General features: G+C 42.7%; 1 protein-coding gene across 16 annotated transcripts in view; it reads left to right on the top strand.

Moving 5' to 3' along the window:
• Positions 1–17,691, top strand: part of kank4 (KN motif and ankyrin repeat domains 4) — a 41,025-nt gene that overhangs the window by 17,322 nt on the left and 6,012 nt on the right. For 10 of the 16 annotated variants that reach the window (XR_010329532.1, XR_010329530.1, XR_010329529.1 and 7 more), the window contains 3 exons: positions 11,840–11,909; positions 12,180–15,161; positions 16,345–16,438. Coding sequence is in view for 8 of the 16 variants with exons in the window: in XM_064331875.1 (XP_064187945.1) it covers positions 11,891–11,909; positions 12,180–15,161; positions 16,345–16,438 (3,095 nt within the window). In the remaining 8 variants the exon portion in view is untranslated. Of the gene's footprint in view, positions 1–3,339; positions 3,364–3,809; positions 4,293–4,398; positions 4,599–4,633; positions 4,979–5,449; positions 5,542–11,839; positions 11,910–12,179; positions 15,162–16,344; positions 16,439–17,691 lie in introns of those variants that run through there. The other 6 variants (XM_064331881.1, XM_064331878.1, XM_064331876.1 and 3 more) reach the window with 6 other exon arrangements.

The raw sequence follows: 17,691 nt of genomic DNA, 5'->3' as shown, positions 1-17,691 counted from the left end.
GCTATGTTGCTGTGGATTATAGCTTCAAAGCCTTTCCTCACTATGTTTCTCTTCACCATTCATTGCCCTGACAACCATCAATTCAATCTAAAGTCTCACAGCAATAGTTACATATACCTATTAATCTGAGCAATAAAATACTTTTGTTTAATCAAAATGGCAAAAAATGTTAGCCTTGAACAGGATTGTACACTCTCAAAAAGTTATCCATTCATAGTGCTACCAATGCGTATATCAAGTTGAGTTCTCACTTCACTGATATCTCAGTTCCAATATGAATTAAAACGTATAGTTTATGACTCATAATTAGGGCCACTTTATTTTTTCAAACTAAATGTGTCTCTCCCACTTGAAAGAAAGCTGGTGAAATTGATTTATTAAGTCGCACTTCCTTTATTTCTGCTTGTAGGAGGGTAGCTAGACCCAAATGCTAAGTTCTATATCTCTTGCTCCTCTGTGAAAACGTATATTTTTTGCAAACATTGCAGAAACAGCATGTTCTGTTTATTCTCTTTATCCCTGGGAGATTAGATGCCGAGACTGTGTTTGCATGCTCTAACCAGAACATGTGGTCTTCAAGACCGGCTGCAATCCATCATTTGTGTTTCACAATTTATATTATTAGAACAGCAGAATGTATTTTTGAAGCAGTCAATTCAACAACAGATGATGGATTTCTGAAACATGGCATCTGCCTGTTGAATTGAGAGTTAACCATCTTTAGTTGTGGTCACAAGGTCTTCTTGGCTGCAGAACACTGGTCACTGAGACAACGTGTGGAAATGCCTTGATGTAATTGGTTATGGACACTCTTTACCATGAAAAGAAAAAAGTCCTTGTGACTGCACTTCAGCAATGGTTCATTGGTCATGTTGATTTAAAAATATGTTGGAGTATTCTGGTCACGTTCATATAGTTTCCAGTTTATTGCCACCAGTGCTTTAAATGGCCGGCCCAAAGAAGCTGGCATGTGGTCGTGTCAACTGATGAACCACCTCACAGATGCCTGGCAGCTGCTCCATTAAAATGAATTTGTGAAATGTAGTATGCATGCAAGGCCACCCCAGGTCCTGTAGGTTCTCCCTGGTAACTATCTGTGATAGTTATAGCTTTCATATTTGAATGTACAGGGCCAAAAAATGTGGTATATAACATATTGTCACATAATTAGGGCCACCCGTTTGTCTGCACTTTGTGACCTGCAGGGGTTTACTTGTATTTCAATGGTTATCCTGCAGGGGTCTCCATAGGCACTCCAACAGCACAGTCAAGTGACGAATTGTACAATTGCGCTTCTAATTGAGAGTGAACAGACGTCATGGTCAAGGAGTATGTACTTTCAACCACAGTTTCCCCTATATGGTGTTGCCTTTTCCCCAGGCTTCCAATATTGGGGTATTATTGTCTCAAATTAAACAAATAAATAAATCAATAAATAAATGTAACTGATCCACAAATAAATGTAGCTGATCCACAAATAAGTTATTTACATTTATTTGTGGATCCGCTGCATTTATTTGTGGATCATCTACATTTATTTCCGGATCACTAACATTTATTTTTTTATTTTTGATACAATAATACCACCATATTCCAATACCCCCTTGTGAAATATTTTTGTGAAACATTGGCAAGTTCATCTCTGAAGCTGCTACTCTTCATGCCCCAACAACCATCCTTAAGTGATCTCTAGTCAATATACATTGTATTCCCCATTTTTCAAAATGTTTCCTTAATTTTGTCAGTTTTCAGTCGGTGACTGTATTTAATGCTGGGCTGAGAAGGACTGTGCACTTAAACTCCCACACTGCACTGCGATTTAACTTCTTTAAATCGGGAACTGCCGTATTTAATCCAAAACTGTCTGTAGACACAGAACATATGCAAGCATCAGCTGAACAAATTGAAATAGAAAAAGACAGAAAAATGGAAATTTCTTATCACTTCCTGTACTCTGTCAGACTTGATAAGATAAAGAAGCCTGGGCTCTGCATTTTCTATACATGCTATAGTCTGCCCTCCTCTCTGTGCTGTAGGCTCATCTGGTTTACCCTGATGGAGCTGTGGCCCTGGATGGGAAAGGGTGAAGTCTGTTTTGCTCCTCTGGTGAAAAATGTGCTCTGTAGGATTATGGGCATTGCTTTTCCACTCTAAAAGTATTTTGAAGCCTTACAGAAGTGGGCTACTGTACTGCACTACGTCTCATGCCGAAATGATTATTGGTTTTACCAGCAGTTTTTGCCTGCCCATCAATCATCTACCCAGTATTATTTTCAATGAGTGCAAACTCTTCCAGAAGAATAGCAATAAACATAATTTTAATTAAATATTTTGAAATGGTAGCAAGATAATTAAGTAATGTAATTATTCTCTAATGTGCTCTGATCCGGGGAATGCTGGTGTGAAGACAGCACTTGTTTAATCTTGCCCGTGTTGACGTTTGATACAATTGTACAGCTTGTGTCTTTTGAATTTGTGATAGGGTCCAAAGAATTCAATTAAGATATATGACGGCCTTTCATGATTATCTCTGCTCACCATGTTCAGTGTATATATGTAGCCTATTTTGAGACAGCAGAGCTGTGATGAATTGCCTGTGTTGCCCCTCTTGTGGAAAAGCCAGTCCCTTGCAGCACAGACCTGCTGTTCTTATGGTCTGTGTGAGTGTGTATTCTGGATGGGATTAGCATGAGTGTTAGCTAGAGGCCTCTGGGCTGGTGCCTTGGGGTTGGGGGCTGGGGGCTCTGAGGGCCTGAGACCTCCGGGCTGGGGCCTCGGGGCTAGGAGTTGGGGGCTCTGAGGGCTCTGGGGGCCTCGGGGCTGGGGGCTGGGTGTGGGAGAGAACTACAGACTCACCCTCTGCCAGTCCAGTGGAAAAAATTAAAACAGAAGAAGAGAAACTTTGAGAAAGCTAATGAGAAGCGAGGGTGACGACTGACCCAAAATGCAAAGTGCATGCCTGGGAGTGAACCTCTACAGGGGGCCACAGCAAGGAAAAGGTCAAATCAGCCAATCATTTACAGATTTGGAGACGGGGTGGGTTGGTAAAGGGCTGGGGTGATGACGAGTAGAGCTGGAGGTTTTTTTTTGGGGGGGGGGGGTGCTATCGCGCTGGGGTTAGAACAGTTGGTGGATTTGTGGGAAGTGATGAGGTATTTATTAGAGGGGGGAAATAACTGTAGACGACTACCAGCAGTGCAACCCTCACCTCTGCCACCATTACACATGTTTTATTTACGGCTGTTTTCCCCATTCCAGGCTCTGCTGGCCTTGACCTCAGAGGTGCGTGTGGTATGAAGTGTGTCACGCCACATTACCACCCTGATTACATCTTCCCTCCTCACATCCCACTATGAAAATTAGGTATGCTTTTATATCCATAGGCATACCTACATGAAGTTTGTTATATATATCAACATTTGTAATATGTATGTTTGTTATGTATTTCCTGTCTGGCTTACCATAATATAATAAATATATCATAACAAACTTTGATATATATATAAAAAAACTTCATGTAGGTGTGCCTATGTATATATAGTACATTGTGTAATTATTTGCAGTTGTAATCATTTGCTTAATGATCATTATTGTTTGTTTTGTGGATATACATATACTTCACATTGGATGTGAGCTGTAGAAGTCCTCAAACAATACTGTATTACTGTCAATGGTGAGAATGAGCTAATGAACTGACCAAAACTGCGCCTGAAGAATTTGTGTTTGGGGGAGATAAGAGTGAGACTGTTAAAAGGACCCATTTAGGTTCTGTTAATAATTGACTCCCTTTTAACAGTAATGATTACACTGCTGAGTGGTGGGAGTTCACGAGCAGTTCAGCCCCTGTTCCAGGGGCTGCAAAAAAGGAAAAAAAAAGAAAAACAAGTGCATAGGGGACTTGAACCGATCCAGCTCACGAGAAGACAATTAGTCTGATTCTCTGATAGTTGAAAGGAGGGGAAAAAAAGGGATTTTGCGTGGAATTCCTGAGCTGAAACGGCATAACTGTTATTGTTAATCCCCATTTTATTTTCCGCGCCACTTCTCTGCTGTAGACAGACAGCAGCACCAGTCACCTGACCAACACACTGAGCGGCTAGAATTTAGTCTCTCCGCAGCCCTATCCACATTTCCCTTGGTATTTTTTTTTTTTGGTGTTCTGCTCAAGTTGAGGGGAAGAAAGGGGGCAGCGCAGGCAGGCAGCAGAACAGAGGAGCTGCACAGTAGCTGCAAACAGCAGGTGAGAAGAATCCTGTCTCTGTGGAACACTGGAGACGCAGCGCATGCTAGAGGTTTGTGTCAAGCTCTGGGTCTTCTCTCTCGCATGCGTGTGTGTGTGTGTGTGCGCGCGTCTGTCCCGTGTGTGCACACGGCAGCTTGTGTTACTACGTGCATGTTGGTTCAATTGGATGGTGATAACAGCCTGCTAGCACAGCTGCTGCAATGCAGGAGAAAGTGACAGGCGCTTCGCACACTGAGGGAGGATTATGCAGTGCCTGTGCCTTCGGGGGCTGGAGCCCGGCTCATTTCCCGCTGCGTTTGCCTGTGCGGCGGAGTGACGGCGCCGCCTCCAGCGCCGCGGCGCGCGCGTTCGCTGGGTGAGAGTCCTTTCCCTGAGCGCTCCATCCGCGCTGTGATGTTTTTCTGCTGCGTGCTGCTGTTTTGCTATCGAGCGCTGCGAGTGCGGGGAGTTGTTGCCATGCAGGCTTTCGCTGCAGCAGGATGTGGGGGTTTCGGCGCGCGAATGGAAATCGGTGCGTGACGAGAGCGGGGCTGTGACTGCCGGTAGGACAGCGCGCGTTGGCTTCAGGCGGGATGGGTAGCAGCGCTGGCGTGAAGTGACAGTGCTGTAATTGATACATGTATGTGCATCGGTCTGTATCTCTGGGATCATAAAGTCCCGTATTCCAGCGCTCCTCCTGTCTCCCGACATCTTCGGTGCAGAGGATATGGCTCATGTCATCGCCTGTGACACCAGGTGTGTTGTTTTTCCCTTAAAGAAAATCGATTTGAGTGCGTTATGGATTTCGTGTGTAAGCGGTGCGTGTTCATTAGCTGCAGCGCGGCTGTGCTTCTCCATTAATGCGATTTCCACGAACAGGGAGGAAGGCTCAACCACACCATCACGGAGGAATAGCGCTTGCCAGGGGGCTCAGCTGAATAATTTATATATGAGATGTTCCATTTCACTAATGAAAGCCACTGGACCACTTGCCTAGTGTGCTGCTTGCTTGCTGTGCGATGTGTCCCCTATGAGAATGCATTGAAATGATAAGAAGGCTTAAAACAAATCTATCGTACTGCAGAGAGATGGGGACATTCCTGCTGGGGAACAGACAGGAGCATGTAGAGGGTGATACAGGCTGCGTCTCCTTGATAACACCACAGTGGTCTTCAACTGGCCCTTCTGTGTGCCCCTCAGACCGTGAACTGTGCAGATGTTCAGGGCAGAGCGATTTCTCAGGAAGAACCGACTGTGCAAAGACTCCAAGCCCACTGCCAGTCATCCGTACGGAACACACATTCATTGCTCATTATCTGGTAAGAAGGGCATGAGGAATGATGGTTGGATGGTTGGCCAGTAATAATTTCAAGAAGGTCATGAGAGGCTCAGGTCTACCTTAGTGTCTGACAGTGCATCAGGAAGACGCTGCATCTTTTGTGGTAACAGGCAAGACTGACAGCGGATCGATAGAATGGATGAAATCCTCTGAAATAGGAGTAGCATCAATGACAAGTCACACGACTCAAGGTTTCGGCTTTGAGGCATGAAGGCATCCTATTGGTTGTTTCAGTAGGTGTCAGTTCAGACAGGGGAATGAATGTATGCCATGCGTACTGTTCCAGAGTTTTACTTTCTGTGTTTTTTATTTATCCAATTGGAAGACAGTCGTTTTATCTGTTAATTTATGTGAAGTTGGTGAGAGATAACTAAGAATGCATATCAGTTCAAGGCAAGTGAAAATAATAGGCATTCAGGGGAGAGATTTTAGTCATGTGAAAATGCCTTTCTACAGCTGCCTTTTTTTCAGTGCCCATGTTGTTGCAACTTTTAAATTGCATAGCCAACCTTGAATTAAATCTCCACTGGAAAAATGTAGAGAATGCTACATTAAGAATATCTCTAATTTGATTTCTGTTTCATGGTTGCTTACGATTTGATATTTGCATCCTGCAGCCATCATGTATAAACACAATGGAGCGAGGCACTATTGCTAGCTCTCTGGCTCTAAAGTCTCACTTCTTGATTCACTGTTCTGTTTCAAGAGGTGTTGTTTGATTTGAAACCAAGGCATTCCATTAAAAACAAATATATGAATGCAAATCAAAGACCATAAAACCATGCCACTGCCTAACAATAACTGTCAATGCATGTTCAAAATGGGAGAATTTGGAGCCAGAGAACCAGCAATCCCATAATGCAAATCTCTGTTGTGCTTATAACAGTTTATAAATGTTTTTTTTTCCAGTGGAGATTTTGAGGTGAATAATGTTTTGCCTGTATAGCAGTAGCATGGCTGTTGAAAAACTATGCAGCTCACTGGTTTTAGCCTCTAAGTTGGACCTGTGGTAGCTGTTTTTCACCCAGCTCATCTTCCCTCTTAGGCACAAAGACAACATGAGCAGATCACATTATTTCTGCTTCACGTCCGCGGTTGATTCAGTTATTGAATGAATGTAATTTGATTTTGTGTGGGAGAGAAACATGATAAGCCCTGACTTTCAATTAAGCCCCCCCCCTCCCCCCCCCGAACTCTTGCGGCACATTCGGTCAAGTGTACAATGTAAAAAAAATGTTTTGAAATGAATGTGTTGAATGGACTAATTTATAGCACTCGGTGGGGGGAAATTAATGGCCGGTTTGGATTTAGAATGCCTGTCCATCGCCACCTCTCAGAAGTGTTAATTAGATTAAAGTGTTGTGGCTGTAGATCACATGGTCCCATGGGACTGCAGAATGTGCACATATAATTTTGTACGTTCTGTTTTATAGCTTTGACTTTGGCACAGTGATAATTTCTGCTAGCTTCTCTGTGGTTTTTGACTTTGAGCTGACAAAGACAGCAATAAAACTATTAAAAGATAACACCGTGGAGTGTTTAATCCCCTTATCCTGCTCTGTCTATCCCTCCACGGTCTCCTACCTTCATTAATCCACCTTTCATCTCTTGTGCGTGGATTTGAAGCTCTAAACCTAATGGATTCCACCATCGATTTGCTGAAATCCAGCAGCTGCAGATTTTGCTAGCTAGGTGAATGCTATTTCAAACACCAATAACATCATCAATTTCCGGGCTTAAAGAAAGTGAAAGAACCTGGTTTTCGACTGACCAGCACATTTGTTGTCAGCTACATGTGCTTGCTGAAAGTGGGAGACCAATGCCAGTCTTTTGAAAATACATATATTAGTTTCAAAGTGTGTCACAAGGATGTTTGTGCTTCTGAAGTGAGAATTGTTTAATCACATAAAAAAAATTCCTACTTCATGGCATTTTCACATTTTGACTTTTAAGAATTTTGGATGAAACTTGGAAGAACCACCTTCTGAGATGGAATTCTTCTGAAGTCAGTGAAATACAGCGTAGATAACTGTTTACAGAAACCTGGATGCACATCAGAGTTAGAGAGGCTTCTTTGTAAGAGTAAGAATTAAGTAAGCAAGAGTAAAGAATAGCCGTGGTCCTGAAGCCAGTGATACCGACACAGGGTGAATCCGATACAGGGTTATTTAGTATTTTTGGCAAAATTGAAGGGTGTGCTTGCAGAGTCTTGGGCTGACATACTACAAAAACCTTTATTTAATAAGGAGGCATTGCCAGGGTGTATGTATCTGCCTGCCTTGTCCCTTCCTGTGTTGCCCCTTATGCTCTGGCTCAGAGGTATTTACAGAGTGGACCTAGATCCTCTGCTTGCACTGGAAAGACCCATGTCAAATGGTCTTCTTACTTTCGTTGACTTCACTCTTGATAAATCTGTTTCCTGGTATGTAGCAGATTTGTTTTCATTCTTGTACCCAGGTGAATGTATACCAAACTTTAAACAGAGTTTTGCGCTAAGCAGGGTTGGGCTTATATAATATTTGGATTGGAAACCTCCTGGGAAAAGTAAATTGCTAATACATGTTATGTTGGTAGACCAGTATGGGGTACTCCTCCCTCTGGACCAAATAAAATATAACAACCCAGCACTGTGAAGGGGTGGAGGAGGTGCCTTCTGTTGGTCAAGATGTTAAGGTCCTGGGGTCATATAAAATCCATTGGCATTTTTCAAAGAGTATCAGTGCTAACCCTGGTGTCCTGTTAACTTTCCCCCAAACCCCTCTATATATTGCTATCTTATTATCCCCAGTATTGGCTACAGTTGCTCACATTCCATACTTGCTGCTTTATTACTTACAACTTCCTTACTTTGTATTGTTCATCACTGCAAATCAGAACTGAGTTCTCCGTTTACCTACCTGGTTAAATGAAGCAAATAGTATTGTAGGTTAATGGCCAGAAGATTGCAGGTTTGAAGACTGGGTCAGGCATTGCTTTGAGGAAGGCACTTAACCCAGATTTGTCCAGTAAACATATCAGGTTCTATAAATGGATAATATATTTTTAAAATGTTTTTTTTAATCTTGATAAAGGCATGTGCGCTATATGCAGCAAACTATATACAACCTTATCATCCCCAGTATCTCTGCCCAGAATCCAGTATAACTGCTATAACTGTCACTTAGTGACATTTTACCTAGAAATTAGCCAAAATAAGTGATTTATGATACAGTAAAATGTACACAGACATGGTAGGAAAATACTGAACAGAAAGATACAGTACTTCACTCTCATCACACAGGTAAACAAAAACTATTTTCACAGTAGAAATGAATATGAAAAAAGGAACAGCACAATGGTTTTTTCTCAGACAAATTCCAGATGTTCAAGCTCTCCCTCGCTCCACTGTGCTATTCCTCCTTCCCATTAAAGAAAAAAACCCAATTAAATCAGCTGCCTTCTGTTCCAGTTTGATAATTGACTGTATGTCCATCTATACTACATCAGCTACATTTTAGTGCTGATGAGTAGGTCGGGGACGGCTCAAGAGCAGTGGAGATTTTCTCAAAAAATCATTTCTAGGCTGGAAAGTTCCCAGCCTCCTGCTGTTGTCCTGCTGGCTGAACCAATAAAAGACCACAGCTTCATTTAGGGGGTTGCTCTAGCATGTCAGATGTGAGATGGAACTCTTGGCGGGGACACTCATTCACAGTTTGGACAGAAGAGATGAATGGAGTCCATTTAGATATGGATTGAGATCAGTGTTTTTCACCTGATGCTGATGCCTGACCCTCTTTTGCGGTTCAACTGCTGTGTGTAAGTTGCACTGAAGGAGATTTATAACCTGTTATTCTGTGGATTCTGAGTTGCTCTGGAGGGGTAAAAATGTTAGGAAACGTTAGCCACTTATCACTACACTCTGCTATGGTTATCTGTGTAGTTCTTATTTGTCTGATTCTTCCAGAACCACAACTCACACGTACCAACTTGTGCATGAAATCCTCAGAACATTCTCGACACATGTGGAGTTGTCCACTCAACAATGTGAGCTTAGGGGGACATAAACCCAGGGCAGGTCACAGTGTTCCATTTTCTTCCCCCTGATGGTATCCTAGACATACTGTACCTGCCACTGAGGTTCCTGTGAGCTTTTAAGAATTGACACATGCTGGGTTTTAACATGCCCTCTGTCTGTGGCCACTCTACAGCATTTATCACCTGGAGCCAGCACTTATTTATTGTGCTCAGGGACAGACAGCTAGCTGGGTGAATGTACCAGTACTGGGACCATAAGTGCCCCCACCTCCGTCCATTTACTTTAATGTATAGAAAGCCCATACACTTCTCTGATGGACTTGACATGTCTTTGGTTGCTAAGCCCTTAGGTCTCAGAATGCTAATGTTAGATCAAGACTTCAAAGTGATGCATTAGCGCTATGGCACTGAATGTCTCTCTGGCCAAGTCCTCCCCATAACTAATGACACCTGCTGCAAGCTGTGAGGCAGTCTGGCATTCTACTCTCTTCTCTGCATTCTGCTGCAATCAGATTACAAATCTGCCTGGTACTACAGACTGAGTTACAGGACAATATTTTATGAAAGCCTGTATGTTGCTTTAGAAAGTTTTCAGGAAAATCTCCATGTTCCTCAACAAAACTGTGCAAGACCTCATCACAATTACTTTTAACTTTCGCTTTGGCTTTGCATTATCATAGTGTAAAAGGTCAAGCACCTTACCTTGTTTACTAGTCCACATGGTGTTGCACGTCGGGTCTGTGTTCTGAATACTTACACTTAAAGACAGGACCTTTCCTGATCAAATATCTTTACTGTCGGATCATGAGCTTGATACAGGTCTTACTGTATTACCTCTACAATTAATGACTGAAGAATTCTTACCTTAATGAAGAAAAACCCCCTAATACCTGTCCAACAGAAATCCCTCTGAACTTATTGGACGGCACTTCCTCCTACAGCAAGAAACGTATCCAAAAAATACTGCCAAAGCATCAAAGGAGTTTTTCAAAGCTAAAAACTGGAAAGCTTGACTGGCCAAAAACTTGCCATTATCTGAATCCAATCAAACGTACGTTTCATATGCTTAGGAGAAAACATAAGGCAACTCACTACCAAAACAGGCAAAAGCTAAAGATGGCTGCAGTACAGGTTTGACAGAGGATCACCATAAAAGATATTCAGCACCTGCTAATCTCTATGCCTCACAGACTTCAGGCAGTCTTTACATGCAAAGGATATGCGACAAAGTACTAAACTTGGCTACTTTCCTTTACTAAATGTTATTATGTCCCAAAGATTATGTTGCCCTGAAATGGAGGGGTGTATGTATGAAAAGTGCTGTAATTTCTACATCGTGAAACCAACGTGTATAAAAATAACCTAAAATAGAGGCTGAGAATCTCTATTTTAACCAAATGTGAATGATTACAAAACTAAAATTTTTGAGTGCAGAGCCAAATGAACCAAAAATTTGCCTTTGTCCCAAACATTATGGAGTTCAGTGTATATCATGTCAGCAATGTACAGAACTGTTTGAAACAGTCCTAAAAGATTTAAGTGGAAAAAGAGTGGATATGTGTATTTAAGTGTGGTGATGGTAGGTTTACAGGGAAATGAGCCTCTTTGACAGTTCTTGCAATTAATCAAACTGCAATTAAAATGCAGACTATTGCTCCAGGCCTTAAATTACAGAGTCCCCTGCAGTGGCTGTTAGGCTGTTACTACACTTTTCTACAGTCTAAAATGACTTTTTCCCACTCATCTTGCCCAGTGTGGACCAATGTGAACTGAAGGCCTCAGTTACTTAACATCTCCACCTGGGCAAAATGAAATAAAATTGCTCCTGTGGAACATTTTTTCTACTGTGATGTTACTCTAGTGCATTTGTGATTGTGACAGTTTAAGACCATTTGTGACTGCCACTGCTTTCTGGGAAAAGTATTTTCATTTTTATTTTTCAGAGATAGGGTAGGTTTGTAGTGCTTAAATATGAAGCAGTGTAATGGAGTGCAAACATGGTGAAACTGGGATTAAACATCAAAGCCAGAGACTTCAGGGAGGTATTTCAGCTGCTTACCCATCCCCTATAATAACTATAATTATAACTACCACACATTCATGGAAAGAGGTATTCACTAGGGTACTGCATATTTATAAGATTTTCCCATTTGTATGCAATACACGTATACATTAAAATGCAGAACTAACAACTTTAAAAAGCACAAGTTAAATCCATAATAAACATTATTTGTAATTCATATCTAAATGTTTATTTTTTTCAGGTTGCATATACTGACCACATGAGATTAAATCCATGACACTGGACAACTCAAATGATGGACAAGAAAAATGGTAAGAATTTTCTATTCATTTTGAATTGATCTGCAGCCGGTTTAACTGGTCAATATGATTGATCTAATACAGCTAACCTCTAATAGAGCACAACTGCATGTTCCTGTGCTTATATTTTATTTAGGCTTTTAAATGATACATTGAATGAAGGTCCATGGCTAACTACATAAGCAATACTTTATACTGTACTTTTTACATAGATGTGTGAGTTTATATTTATGTTTATGATATCATTACATATTAACACATCTTTTGACTTTGACGTTTCAGCAAATGGCTTTTCCTCAAAAGCCCCTGAAAGAGGAAGTCAGCGGAAGCAGCTGCCATACTCTGTGGAAACCCCATATGGATTCCACCTGGACCTGGACTTCCTCAAATACGTAGATGACATTGAGAAGGGCAATACCATCAAGAAAGTTCACATCCAGCGTAGAAACAAGGGCCCCAAATTCAGCACATTGCCTCGTAACTTCAGCCTTCCTGGCCATGCCTCCAGGGCAGCCCCCAAGGATAGCTGGGCATCCACATCCACCCTAGGCCCCAAGCCTAAGTCACGGGTGATGGAAGTCCAGCAAATCTTTGAGTTTCGTGCCTGTGAGGGTGGGTCTCCAGGCCAGCCTAAGTCACCTGGAGTCATCCACAGATCTACCAGGGAGGATGGTAGCATCAGGGAATTTGATGAACAGCCCCTGGGCATTCATGTCAGGCCACATCTACTTAGAGCATCGAGCATGCCAGTCACAGTCCTGCAGGGAAAGAACTCAGAGTCTGTGGAGGACAAAGGAGCTCAAGCTGCTGGGGGCTCTTGCAAAGAGAATGGTTCTTCTGGAAATGTTTTTATTTCCTCAGATGTGGTGGACAGGAGGTGTGGTACACCTCAAGACCAGACAGCCCTCCACCAGCAGTTTGCCACAGCTCTACAGAGGATCAGGGAGCTGGAGGAGCAGGTCAGGACTATCCCGGAGCTGCAGGCCGAGATCTGCACACTGCGGGAGGAGAAAGAGCACCTCCTTTTGAAGCTTAACTCCCAACCTCTGCTCCTTACAGTGGACAGCATGCAGAATGCAGGCAATGATGGTACAGATGATCAAGTGCAAATTCAAGTGAATCCAGAGGAGTCCGTAGTTACAGAAACAGCTCCAAGTTTGGATCAGCAAGTGGTGCCTTCACCTGTTCAGGAGCCTGACCAAGAGAGTGTCACAGAGCAGCAGGAATCAGAGGTGCAAGAAGATGCTGAAAGACCCTTAGAAACCCAATCAGTGAATCAGGAAGAAGTGTCAGAGAGTCCCTCAACACAGGAACCAGCAGAACAAGAACCAGCAGATAGTTCTACAACACAGGAATTAGTGATGCAAGAAGAAGTACCAGGTACTGTACAGGAACCAGCAGAAGAAGAACCAGCACAGAGTCCTTCAACACAGGAATTGGTAAAGGATGGAATAGCTGAGAGTTCTTCAGTACAGGAATCAAAAGAACAAGACCTGGCAGAAAGTTTGATAACACAGGAATTGGTGAAAATCGGAATAGCTGAGCATTCATCAGTTCAGGAACCAGCAGAACAAGAATTGGCAGAAAGATCAAAAACACCGGAATTGGTAATGCAAGACAAAATATCAGAGAGTTCTTTACAGGAATCTACAGAAGAAGAACCAGCACAGAGTTCTTCAGTGGAGGAACTGGTGATGCAAGATGTAATAACACCAGAACCAGCAGAACAAGAACTGGCAGACAGTCCTTCAATGCTAGAATCAGTCAAGCTAGATGAAGAAGCAGAGAGTTCTTCAACAATGGAATTTGAAGAACAAGAAACTACAGAGCCATCTACTATACAGGAATCTGAAAGGAAAGAAGCAGCAGAACCTCCTACAGTACAGAATTCAGTGGATCAGAATGAACTATCAGAGAATTCTTCAGCACAGGAACCAGTAGAACAAGAGACACTCGAGAGCCCCACAGCACAGGAAACACTGAAACAAGATGAAGTATCAGTGAGTTCTACTGCACAAGAATTTGTAGAACAAGAAACAGCAGAGCCACCTACTGCTCAGGATTCAGGTCAAGAAGAAGGAACAGAAAGTCCTGTGGTACAGGAAGCAGTGAAGCAAGGTGAAGTAGAGGATGACTCACCAACACCTGAAGCAGCAGACCAAGAAACAACAGTGGACCCTGTAGCACAGAAACCAATGGTACAAGATGAAGTATTGGAGAGTTCTTCAGCACCAGAGACAGTGTTACAAGAACAGACAGAACAGACCCCTATAGTAGAGGAAGCAACCAAAGGATTAGTCATAATGGAGGGACATTCAGGGCAGGAGAAAGTTGTGACAGAGGGAGATCAGTTGAGCAGCGTGTCAGAGAATCTTACAATCAAAGAGCTACAGGAGAAGCTGATGGCCCTTGAAGAGAAATTCAGTGATGCCAACAAGGAGCTGGAAAAGACCAATGCTTTACTGAGGGAGCAAGTAGAGGAGAACAAGTTGAAAGAGGAGAGGATAAAACTGCTAACAGAAGAAACAAAGGCTGAGAAAGCACAAGTTGAGCAGGAAATTGGTGATTTAGGAGACACAATGCTATCTTCTGATCCTGCACTAACCTGTGATGCCTCTGTGTGCACTGATTCAGCACCAAAGCTGGTCTCCAAAGAAGTTTCCACTGAACCACTGTTTTCTGACACTATACCCATCACAGGAGAACACCAGAAAAATCTGATAAGTACAAGCACTCAGACTGATTTCACAGAAGCTCAGGTCTCAGCTGGACCTTTCACAGTTGAGAAACTTGATGAAGTGGAACTCACTGTGCATGTCAAAGTTCTGGAGAGTGCTTCTCAGGAAGAACCTTGCAGCGCCATTCAAATAGAGCCTGAAAAAGCAGCGGAGGCAGAAAGCTTTGAGGAACCTGTTGGGCCTGAGAGCTCAGAGCATGCTGCCTCAGACAGTGCTGAAGAAGCAAGCACCTCACTTAAAATTAACCCACCTTGCCAAAGCAGCCAAGAGCAAGAGCCCAGTCCACAGGGGCCAAGCGAGCCCACAGCCTCAAATGCAGTCATCGGCCAGTACGTGAACAGGATCCAGGGGCTCCTGAATGAGCAGTGGGCGTGCTTGGGCAGTGGGCAGCCAGAGGTTACCACCACCATTAAGCAGCCAGCCTCCAAGTTCAGCTCCATTCAGACTCAACTGGTCAGCTCACTCAACGCTCTGTCTGCCTTCTACTCATCACCAGGGCAGAAAGGAGGGGCTACTCGACAAGCAGGTACTGCAGACCACATAATGACCCGTTTCATCTCCTAGAGACAGCAAAGGAAAGGCCTTTGTATGGCCCATATAGAAGTTATTTCGTTATAGTGCAGAGTTTAATACAGCCTTTTTACTCATTGACGCATACTGTGCTGTAACAGACCACACATGCACTGTGCTGACCTCCAATGAGTTTTAAAAGTCTGGTGTCCCTGTATTCACTAAAAGATCCATGGATTATGACCATCAGAGGATTTGTAACATCTGTTAGAGAGAGGAATAATGGAATTACAGGATCCCTCCCATTTATAGATCAAAATATTCCCAGCCCTATTTTTTTGTCTCACTAGAACCTTATGTCTGCAAAATGTTTTAGTTTCAGTGTGATATAATGCAGAAGTTGAAGTATGTGATATCAAAATTCAGCTCTGTTGCATTTTTGCATTGTTTTGTAAGTTAAAGAAGAGTAGAGTTAAAGAACATTTGGTTTAAATTACAATGCAGAAATTACAGAAATACTCAGAGAAATGTTTAAGTGGAGACAGATTCCATTTCCATGGGTGGAACCCATGGCTCTCTGCAACATCAATATTAATAGTTGCCTCAGCTATTGTTTAGTCTGTTTAGTTTTGTAAAACACAGTTGAAGGAATAATCTAATTATAATATGAACAACAGCTTTCTATATCCCATGTAAACAGAATTCACTATTCATTCTGGAATGTGTAGTCAACCCCAAGAGAGCCAGTAGAGAGATTTATTTGCGACAATTTGATTAATGTAGTTCTTCCTTAACTACAACCATAGACTCCAAAATCTCCAGCAGCCTGCCCTGCAATAATCATCAGACTTGTTTGTCTGAACAAGACGAGGCTGTTATTACTGGGATAAATTATACTAGACAAACCAAACAAAAACAAAATAGTGGTGAACATTGTCATGGCTGGTGCTTCTTAAAAAGGTTATTAAAAGATTCAATAAAATATATGGCGGTCCATTGCAAGTATCTCTGCTAAATCCAGAGCTTTTCACAATGGATTTATTCAGTTGATTGTTTCAACAGTCACATTCATTTTTAATTATAATTCAGTAAAATTATAATTGTCTCTTTATGCTTTCTGTTGAGAGCAAACAGGGTACAGTTTGTACATTAACGGGTGGAACACATGCATACATTTTCTATCACCTCTGACCTTTCAGCACTCAAATCCATAATGAAGAAGAATGACCCTGCCGACAAGCCAGGAAACGGGGGAGCCAAGAAGAATCTCAAGTTCGTTGGCGTGAATGGAGGGTAAAATTTTATTAGATTTTGTTTATCCACCTGGAGTTAGTGTCTGTCCTCAGACAGAGATACCGGACGGAATACCCGGCTTGTTTGTCAGAGGGTGAAGGTCATTAAGTCTGTGTGTTTTAATATCCTCCATCTTTCACCAGGGGTCTGAAGTAAACAAAAGCTCTGCCGTGGTGCCTTCCCAACGCGTGTGCAGCCAGACGTTTATGTGCTGAACACAGAAACGGTTCGGGACAAAGGGCTGCATCTTGTTAGATTATTATTAGCTCAACCTGTCAGCTGCATCTGCATACTCCGCACAATAATGACCCAACAGAAGGAGCTTGCCAGCAGTACCTGCTCCCTTATCAAAGAAAAACATCATTAGTGTGTTGATAACATCAGAGGAACCTGAGTACAGTTGTCAGAGTTACTGTTGTCAGACGACTCCTTTCTCTGAAGAACTAATGAAAATACCTACTAAAGGCCGGGGGGTGTGCTAGACATAGGGCCTGCGGCTGGGCTTCTGTTGTTGGAAGATGGTGGGTTGGATAGTGTGCAATGTTCTGGCTTTGGAAGTGTGCTTAATGTGTGGCTCAGAGACCTACACATTGTACACCTCCAGGAAATCACACACACCACACATGCACACAAGAACATAACTGGCCAATCATGCTTTGGCTTTTAGAGCAGGTTTATTACTATTTATAAAGGGAAAGCACATTCCTTGCATTGACTTTCAGGGTTTTTAACTTTAAACTCCCAAAGAAAAACAGTGATACTCCGAGTCATGACTGGTGCACTGTATTCATTTGAGCTGTGCCTCAGAGCTCATGAAAAGTAGGCCTTTCAGTATAGTCATTAATATATGGTGAAACAGTGGTTTTATTCATGTTGGGCTACCTGATTGCTAAGACTTCACCAAGGTGCCCTTATATTTTAATCACAAAACCGGATTATGTGCAGAGTCGTCCTCTATTTCGGAGCCAAAACAGTTTTTTCTTGCTCCTTTCCGAAAATCTCTTCAGCTGCCTTTCTTGTCCTTTACCACAAGTGGTGCAACACACTCTCAAGTGTGTGTCTCCCTCCCGGAAGCTTCCGTTAGATGGCCGTTTTCCATGCTGCTTCTGTTCACCTGTGTCCCTGTGGGAATCGTGGGGTTGAGCTGGTTCTGTGGTGCAAACATTTATAAACATCCAGGAAGAGCGGCATTCTGCGGCCTAGCTCAGCGTGAGAGGAATCTCACACTGCGCCTTCCACTTCTCATCCACAGC

This window comes from Anguilla rostrata, chromosome 4 (genome assembly GCF_018555375.3).
Source record: "Anguilla rostrata isolate EN2019 chromosome 4, ASM1855537v3, whole genome shotgun sequence".
Classification (NCBI taxonomy): domain Eukaryota; kingdom Metazoa; phylum Chordata; class Actinopteri; order Anguilliformes; family Anguillidae; genus Anguilla; species Anguilla rostrata.
This window is presented reverse-complemented; position numbering and strand designations above follow the sequence as displayed.